This window comes from Mus caroli, chromosome 2, assembly GCF_900094665.2.
Source record: "Mus caroli chromosome 2, CAROLI_EIJ_v1.1, whole genome shotgun sequence".
In the NCBI taxonomy this organism is placed as follows: domain Eukaryota; kingdom Metazoa; phylum Chordata; class Mammalia; order Rodentia; family Muridae; genus Mus; species Mus caroli.
In genome coordinates this window covers 169,662,483-169,671,496 of record NC_034571.1, presented here as the reverse complement: position 1 = coordinate 169,671,496, position 9,014 = coordinate 169,662,483, and the positions used below count along the sequence as shown (strand labels likewise).

General features: G+C 47.0%; 1 protein-coding gene across 1 annotated transcript in view; it reads right to left on the bottom strand.

Annotated features, from left to right (window-relative positions):
• Osbpl2 (oxysterol binding protein like 2) overlaps positions 1–9,014 on the bottom strand; it is a 43,485-nt gene that overhangs the window by 17,728 nt on the left and 16,743 nt on the right. The window contains 5 exon segments of the mRNA XM_021179936.2: positions 543–640; positions 766–900; positions 4,593–4,668; positions 7,416–7,560; positions 8,650–8,783. Coding sequence (XP_021035595.1) covers positions 543–640; positions 766–900; positions 4,593–4,668; positions 7,416–7,560; positions 8,650–8,686 — 491 coding nt within the window. The 5' untranslated portion in view covers positions 8,687–8,783.

Here is a 9,014-nt window from a genome sequence, read left to right as displayed (position 1 = left end):
AAGAGGCATGACACCACCCAGAGGAAACCACTCAGAGGGATTTCAGCAAACACTCACAGACTAGTCCTGAGGTCCTAGCTCTGTCCTAAGACCCTGCGACACAGGCACGGAATGNACAGTGACTTGGGCTGTCTCTCCTCTCTTTGGTTATTGAACTCTCATCAAAGTGCTTCTACAACTAGCACAGTCCTACTCATTAGTTCTGACTCCACTTTTGGCCTAACACTAGTGACCCCCTTGTCTCTGCCATGTAATACATATACATCACCAGTAGTCTACACAGCATGGCCTCTATCCTTGAGCCCACTGTGCCAAGATCCTATGCCAGACCTTCATGTAGTACCAGGGTTCTATCCCATCAGAAACCCAGCATTCTATGTGTGTGAATACCTTCTTACCCACAGCATTCCAAATACTTCGGTAGCTCCTAACTCCAAGAAGCATCTATCCTAATCTGAGGAATCAGTGCTGAAGAGAAAACTGAGCTCTTCGTGCTCACTCAAGAGCCCTTCTGCAAAGGATACATTATCAACTCTCCTTACCTGATCAACTCGTACGTCTCCCCCAAGAGTGGGTTAAAGGGCTTGCCAGTTCTCTCCCACTGGGAAGCCACAGCTGAGACCGCAAAGGCAGCTACAGACTGCAAACAATTCAAAGGTAGATCAGAACTGCTTCAGTCAAGACAGCAAAGCTGCTCCCCACAGGGCATCTTCTAGATAGCCCAGCAAGCAGAATACTCGGGCCCTGTAACTGTGGGGTCCTCACCTGCATCCTCTCCAGGGGCTGGGACTGACTTGAGGCTTTGTGAATGAGGTACACATGCTCCATGTACTCTGTGATCCGCTGCAGGAAACTCAGTGGCTCATTGAAGGCAATTGGCATTGTGATCTTGGAGAGCTCCTAGAAGAAGCCAGAAAGACATCTGGTTGGGTGTCTGAGGCTTCAGGGCATGCCCCAGATGCAAATAAACCACTTTACTTTAGTGTTCTAAGGATCACTTCCCAGAGCCTCAAATTCCCATACAGACAAGGTCTTAGAAACTCTGTGTGGGCAAGCTATCTGTTGTGAGCTCTGGTTTCTACCTTACCCAACTTGGAATGTTTCCTGAGTGGCAGTCATGGCAGCTCTCTATCTCCCAGNCCCTGAGAGCCACTCCCAATTTGAATAACGCAGTGATCACAGGAGCTCCAAGACAGCCACCTCCCCTCCCTTCGCCTATTCTAGATGAGTGGTATCAGCCCCAAGTTTCCCTTTGTTAAAACTTGCCCTTGACAGGCAGACAGTAATAACCCATGCCTTTAATCCCAGCACCTGAGGGGCAGAGGCAGGAGGATCTCTGAATTAAAGGCCAGCCTGGTCTACAGAGTGAGTTCCAGGACACCCAGGGCTACAGAAACCCTGTCTGGAAAAAAGCCAAAAAAACAAACTTATCCTTAGCATCATGGCCTCTGCTAGGACAACATGGAAGCACCTGGCTGGTACTTGGCAGGCAAGCCCTTCTAATGTGGCTTTGCCGGGAAGCTATTTCAGAGTCTGTAAAGGGACAGAAGTGAGGCTGCAGCTCCTGCCTCCAGAGTCCATGCATAGAGGTGGAAGGAGCTGAGCTTCTGGAAAGGCGTTTACAGATAGAAGGACTGTCAGAAGAAAGTGACGCTGTTATAACAGGGTAGGCGCAGGTGCTACAGGAACAAGAACAAACTACAAGCTTTGGCTCTTAGGATGATGATTATTTTCATTTCATTTGATGCAGGCTTTCTGTACGAGGGGCTAAAATGACCTCCTTTGCTCTCACCAGTCCCAAATGTCACTAGAGATTGATAGAGTGCCCTGGGGGAGGTAGAATACTCAGCTGTTACCAGCAAGACAACCAGGTCCTGGAAGACAACATTCTGGGAAAGGATAGGGTCTTGTTCACTGAAAGCCTGAACTTACANATCCTGAGCCAGAGTCAGTCAGGCTTCTCAGACACTACATAACCAGCTGAGAGACATTCAGACATCTGGGAATATAGGGATGCCTCCATAGCAGAAAGGTAAGAAAAGACGAGGCTTCATATACCTGTAAAAGCAAGGGAAGTTGAGCCCACAGCCTATAGTGCAAGAGGTCAGAGAGGTCAGCAGCAGGCAGCAGAAACACAGAAGACCCCCAGCAAGAGAGAGGCTAGCTGNGCGCACACTGCTCACCTGCTCTAAACTCCCAGCCTTGGGTTCCTAGGCCAGGCTCCATCTCTGCTGCTGGGTATAGTACCATAGCCTACAAAGAGGACGTGGCTACGGCTAGCAAAGTGCCAACACATTTCTCCTTTGATCCAGCAATACCATGTCTCGGCACCCAGCTCTGAGCCTCAGCAAATATACATACAGGGCTAGGCACTGTGATCTGCTTTGGTCAGAAATAGTCTAATATCTAAAACAGCGCATCATCCCACTAAACTGAAAAACAACGAAGAAAGGGAATTGAAGTACTTANAAGATCATTAGACACTGGTGTCGGAGGGATAAAGAAAAGCCTACTGCCTCTTTGAAGGCATGGGAGGAAATGTATATATGTCAGGGTGTGGGGCAGGATGGGTGGGTGTCCTGCCTGGCTAGTTTTGTGTCAACTTGGCACAGGCTGGAGTTATCACAAAGGACCTTCAGTTGGGGAAATGCCTCCATGAGATCCAGCTGTAAGGCATTTTCTCAATTGGTGATCAAGGGGGAAAGGCCCCTTGTGGGCAGTGCCATCCCTGGGCTGGTAGTCTTGGGTTCTATAAGAGAGCAGGCTGAGCAAGCCAGGGGAAGCAAGCCAGTAAAGAACATCCCTCCATGGCCTCTGCATCAGCTCCTGCTTTCTGACCTGCTTGAGTTCCAGTCCTGACTTCCTTGGTGATGAACAGCAGTATGGAAGTGTAAGCTGAATGAACCCTTTCCTCCCCAACTTGCTTCTTGGTCATGATGTTTGTGCAGGAATAGAAACCCTAAGACAGTGGGTGACAGTTACTTGTGGGGAGGGATGAGCACAAGAAGCTGGGCTTCTGAGACTGTCATGTTCTGGATATGGTCAGAGTATCCCAATTAACTGTGAAGAATTAAGAGGATGACACTTAATCTATCTATGGTGTTAATGCCAATCTTCTGGAAAGCCATTAGGATTAGGTAAAATCACTGGGTGGAGTGAGCCTCCACGGTTGACTAGGGTAGTATGCTAACATAGGGCAGGGCAGGCAGGGCAGGGGCTGGTGAGATATTCAGCAGGTATGCTGTACAAGAGAACTGGTTCCTGCAACCTATCCTCTGANCTCCACATGCACATGTGTGGACAGAAATAGATGTAAATAGTAATAATACACCGGGGCAAGGGTTGGTTAAACATCTCAGTGGTGGAATGCTTCTGAGGCTTTGGACTCAATCCCTAGAACTATAAACAAACAAACAAACAACAAAAGAAAAAGAAAGAGAGACCCACAGACACAAAGCTGTGCAAGCCCCTTCCCTAACTCTCCCTGTATGTCTTATGCTACCTCAGGACTCTGCCAGCACCGAAGTCATCACCAGACACATGCCCTTGGTCTTGTAACTCCAGACACAGGAAATAGAATAAGTCTCTTTCCTTTACAGTTTAGACAGTCTATGCTCTTGTAGTACAGGCAACAGAAAACAGACTAACATATATTTAATGAATTTGACTTTGGACTCATATTTTGAAATAAAATCGTAAAAGGAACCTGTAAACATAAAAAATGAAACTGATGAACCTACAGGATTCTCCCAGACCCATGTACAATCACTCACTCATGAGAAAACCAGAAAACTCTGCAACAAGGATACACAATCAAGCAATTAAGGTAAGGTAACGTCCCCAGGAAGGCATATGGACACTATGCAATTCTGAATGAGCTCCTAGTTTTTCTGTAATCCTACCCAAAAGAGAACCTCTAATTATAGCTTCTTCCAGCTTTCCAATGCCAACTCCACACCAATCTATCTACTTCCAATCTGTCTACAGTGATTTAAAATAAAAGGCTGAAGAAAGTGTTTTCTCTGGGAATAGAAGTAATCACAACAGGAAGATGGCATTAAAAGAACACAGGCAGAAACACCTGAAATTTGGCAACAGAAATATCTGGACTCTTGGGATCAAGTTTCTTGTTGCCAAGTGCTGGTTTGTGCATGAGATGTGCCAGAGATTGTACGAGTACACTAGCCTCTCTAATAGTCAAAGATCATGTGGAAAGATCAAATGGCTACTAGACACTCCATTTCCCTGACACAAAGTCGCAGTATTGGACAAAAGCTATTTATAGCCTAGAGTATGTCGAGGGCCCCATCTGGTCTCATACAGAAGATGTTTAAGCCATCTTGGAGCACCAGGAAAAAGGCTTTATGGGATGCCTCCTGCCTGCTTAGTTGCTTAACTGTAAAACTGCCTGCATTCTGCTGTTCCTAAATAATGTTTCCCTTCCCCTTAGACATGTGTTCCTTTCCTGCCTTGTTATCGTAATTTCATGATCATTATAAATATATAGCATCTATTTTCTTAGATACCAACACTATAAGTCTCAGGGAAGTAATACCTAAACTCCATGTGTCACATGATTTATCTGCACTCACCAAGCCAATGCATTTCTTCAGGATACTCCACACACTGAAGTCGCTTCTGGTGAACATGGGAGCAGGAAGAGCTGTCCTGAGAGGAATTTGAGAGCAACAGGAATTTATTATCCAATGGAGTATGTAGTGGGTAGGACATATTTCTCACAGGACTACTCAATGTCATCATCCTAGCTTGAGACTGAAACATCAGTCTCGAAGCAATGGCCTGCTGGGAGAGAGGTGAAGTCACAGCTGACACTACAGGGTTTCTGCACCACTGCTTTAAGTCCTCCTAGCAATGGTTATTGGTCGTGGTGGCCTTGGAGTCTGGACCCGACCCTGCCGCAGCCAGGTCACTGCTGTCCTTCCCTGAGCTCTGGGCAAGGCTGACGATGAGACGGAAACCCCTTTGCTTACATCCTTACTTCTTACTTTAGAGTATTCTGCCCGGCCTGAGATGGTGGGCAGAGATGAGACTACAGGATGAGATGTGTCAAGAGCTTCCCAAGGTGCACACCTTCTCAGGCCACTTCCACTAAACGAGGGCCCAGCAGTCACCTTAGCCACAAGTCCTGCTCTGGCTACCTGGGGAAAGGCTAGAGCTTCCGTAGGAACTGTGAGCTACAGTAAGCACTGTCTCCATGTGTGGGAAGAAGCCTCAGTAGAGATCTGCATAGCTTATAGGAAGGAATGTGGCCCATCATAGGAGTGTAGAGAAGGCATCACAGAATGTCCCTCAGATACACATGACTGCTCTGGGCCCTTAGAGGACAGCCTAGTTTTTCTTGTGGAATTCCCAATGACAATTCTCTGAAGTAGAACGGGAGAGCCCTGATTAGGCATTGTGATCCTGGGAGAGTAATAGCTGGGGTCTTGTCAAGTAAGACCTCAAAAAAGGCTCACTGAGTCAAGACAAGGAAGAGAAAAACTTTGAAACAAAATGGAAAAGGAAAGAAATCTAATGTTTATTGAGCACTGTGTACCAGGGCTGCCAAAAGTAGCTGGAATGCTGTGGACATGGCAAACTGTGAGAGCCACAGAAATGGGGATATAGCTCCATAAAGGGTCAGGGTCAGGCCCCAAGGATCCACCCTGTGCTAGTTTTTGTCAACTTGACAAAATCTAGGATTATCTGGGAAGAGGGACCTCAGTAGAGAAAAAACACACCTCTATCTGATTGCTACTAGGCAAGTCTACAAGGCATTTTCTTGAATAATGGACGTNGAAGGGCCAAGCTCACTGTGAAGCAGAAGGCAGCAGCACTCCTTTGCAAATGGTCCTGGGTTACATAAGAAAGCAAACTGAGGGGTTGGGGATTTAGCTCAGTGGTAGAGTGCTTGCCTAGCTGGGTGCGGGCCTCAGCTCAGAAAAAAGAAAAAAAGCAAACTGAGCAAGCCAAGGGAGCAAAACAGTTAAGAAGCACTCCTCCATGGTCTCGGCTTCAGTTCCTGCCATGGCTTCTTTGATGATGGACTGTAACCTGCAAGCGAAAGAAACCCTTTTATACCCAAGCACATGAATATGTTTGGTCTTGGTTGTGATGTTTATCACAGCAATAGGAAATAACTAATACCCAACTGTTGCATGAAGATGGGAAGGATCAACAAGAGAAAAGACATGCAGGAGGATGGTAAGGCTCCAGGCTGAGACAGCAGTATGGAGGAACTTTGGTATACACAGGTCTAGATGCAGAACTCAAGACAAGAGGCTCCAGGGGAGGCAAAGCTAGGAGAGTGAATGAAGACAGGCCTGAGTACAGGGGTAAGGAGATGTGAGCCCTCACTTCAGCAGTGACAAATGGAGCACTACTCAGAGCTGCTTGGGACGGGGGTGAGAGGACAGGAATGAGTTCCTGCTACAGGAGCTTCAGGCAGAGAACAAGGGTGACACAAACAGTGTACTAAGTGTCACTGTGCTTAGGAAGAATAATGAGGGAAGGTAGCACACATGACGCGGGGTGGACACGAGAGAGCCTCAAGATATTTAGCAGCCAAAGCATCAGATGAGGGGAACAGAATGAGGGAGTGGTCCCAAGCTCGCTGCTGATGTTTGGTCACAAGTTGACATACACTTGGAGGAAGCTGGTGAGGTACAGAGTGAACAATTTCCTTACATGGGCCCTCACAGCCCATGTGAGGTACTCCTGCACCCACTAAGCATGTGGATGTAGGGCAATAGAAGGCTAAGCACCTTGGACAGAGGGAGCCTGCCCTGAAGACAAGTGGGCCATGCATTAAGTCAGCAGAGNGGCTGAGGGTCCACTGAGGCCAAGAACACCTTTTAGAATAAAAGCAGGAAGCCTATGTCCCATGGGTGCTTTTCCCGAGATCGAGAAGCTTCTGTGATGACCACGTAGTCTAGATACACAAATGTACATGGTTTTGCCGCAGCCAAACCTTGACAGTCCCTTGACAGGGCCAGCAGTCAACATTTCTCAGTGAGATGTAGAAGGCACAAGAGAACGGACACTAGTCCTGCTAGCCCAGCAGTCAAACACATCTCAGCAATATACGAAGGAACAACAGGATTAACCTGGTGCCTGGGAGTGGCAGGTGGGTCTACAGGTTAGTAAATGAGGGCTGTGGATCATGTTGTGTACAGGCTGTGAGCCATCCTGGAACAGCACTATCACTTCATGGAAAGGGATTCATGGGTCAAACACTGCCCTTCACTGATCTCCATGCTCCAGTAGACAGGCATCAAGTTTCATAGGATATCTGGTGGCTAGATGACCTGGAAGAGTTGCCTTGGAATTAGGGGTGCTTCAGCTCCTGAGAAATAAGGGATACTGTATAGGACATATGGGGTGATCCTTGATACAACGTATGTAAGACAGAGTACCTGTGCTTTTGAATTCCATTCTCTTGTGGTGGTTTCTCCCCATTTTTCCCAGTCCTAGTACTTTTGCTGGTATCCAAGTCAATCATCCCACTAATTTTATTTGCCTCTGAAAATTCCCCTGTAGAAGAATTATCAGAATCAAAGCCTGTAACAAAGAAGCAAAAAACAGTCACCTTCTCTAGACCTGGGAGATGAAGAAGCCTACTTCAAGACTAACTACACAAACAGAAGCCTAAAAATCTATAAACCTTTTGTTTGGTTTTGTTTTTTGAGGCAGGACCTTACTATGTAGCCTTGCCTGGTCTGGAACTCTTTATGTAAGACCAGTCTGACCTTGAACTCACATCTCTGCCTCCTGAGTGCNGGGATCATGTGCCACCANCCCCATGAGACTATTTTCAAGTGGTACACTTAAAATAATCATCTCTGTTGCCTACTCGGTGAAAGGATGGTCCACCTCAGTGTCAGGACACAGAGGGGCTGTGTGGGAGCACTGTTGTCTGCTAGGATGCCAGAAATCACCTCAACATCAATAAGGCTGAAGCCATCTTCNGGGAATATCAAGAGAAACGTATTCAAAAGCTCAGGGGTGTTTGNAGTAGTATCTGCTACACCGAGTCCCTGGATAAGAGGGAACGTCTAGGGACTGTGTGGGTGANGAGGCATCTGCAGTGGTCTCTCGTGGTAGGCATGGTCTCCTGGGTCTGTCTGTAGGGCTACTGAGGCTGTTTTCCAGCACACTCCACTTGTAGGCACACACCAACGTGAAACAGAATCAATGGGTCTCGGTCATGAAATAATGAAAATTATTTCACTGAGCCTTGGAAAAGCCAAGGAGCTCAGTGTCTTCTTTTGAGATTTTGGTAAGTCCACTCTGTGACTAGCCAGCACTCAGGGCTGAGCAATGAATGGCTGACACTCCATGCCCAGATACTCTAGAATAATCAAAGTACTAGCCAGGAAGTGGTGGTACATGCCTTAGAGCCAGGCTCTTCCATGCATCCAGCCCTCCCCCGGCCCCCATACACACACACTGTCCTTTCATGCTGTCTCTTAAGATCCAGTCAAGATTCACCTCATGAGAGAAGCCATCATTGTCTTTCTAATAAAACTAATGTCAGGTCCAATCTAACACTCCTGCCTTTGGCTAAGCCAGACCAAATCCCATACTCCATAGCCCACAGATTCCTACACAAGATGCAGTCTCTGGGTCATATTTCTTATAGTTGCTCACCTGTGACGGCATCAAAGAATTCTTCCTCCCCGTTCATCCTTCAGTGACAAGACTGTCACTGTTCTGGGATTTGGTCCTCCTACTGGATCATATCTGATCTATATTTATGTTGAAGTTGTGTGGATCCTGGAAATCTGAGGGGAGAAATATTTTGGAATGAACTCAGCTTCTACAAAGCCTATGGGCTAGAAACAACTTGTAAATCCNCACCCCTACTCCCCCACTTTTTTTTGGCTTTTGTTTGAGACAGGCTCTCACTCTGGCTGGCCTGGAACTTGCCATGTAGACCAAACTGATCTAGAATTCAAACATCCTTCTGTCTCAGACTCAAGAGCTAGGATTGCTACCATGCCCAGCCAAATACG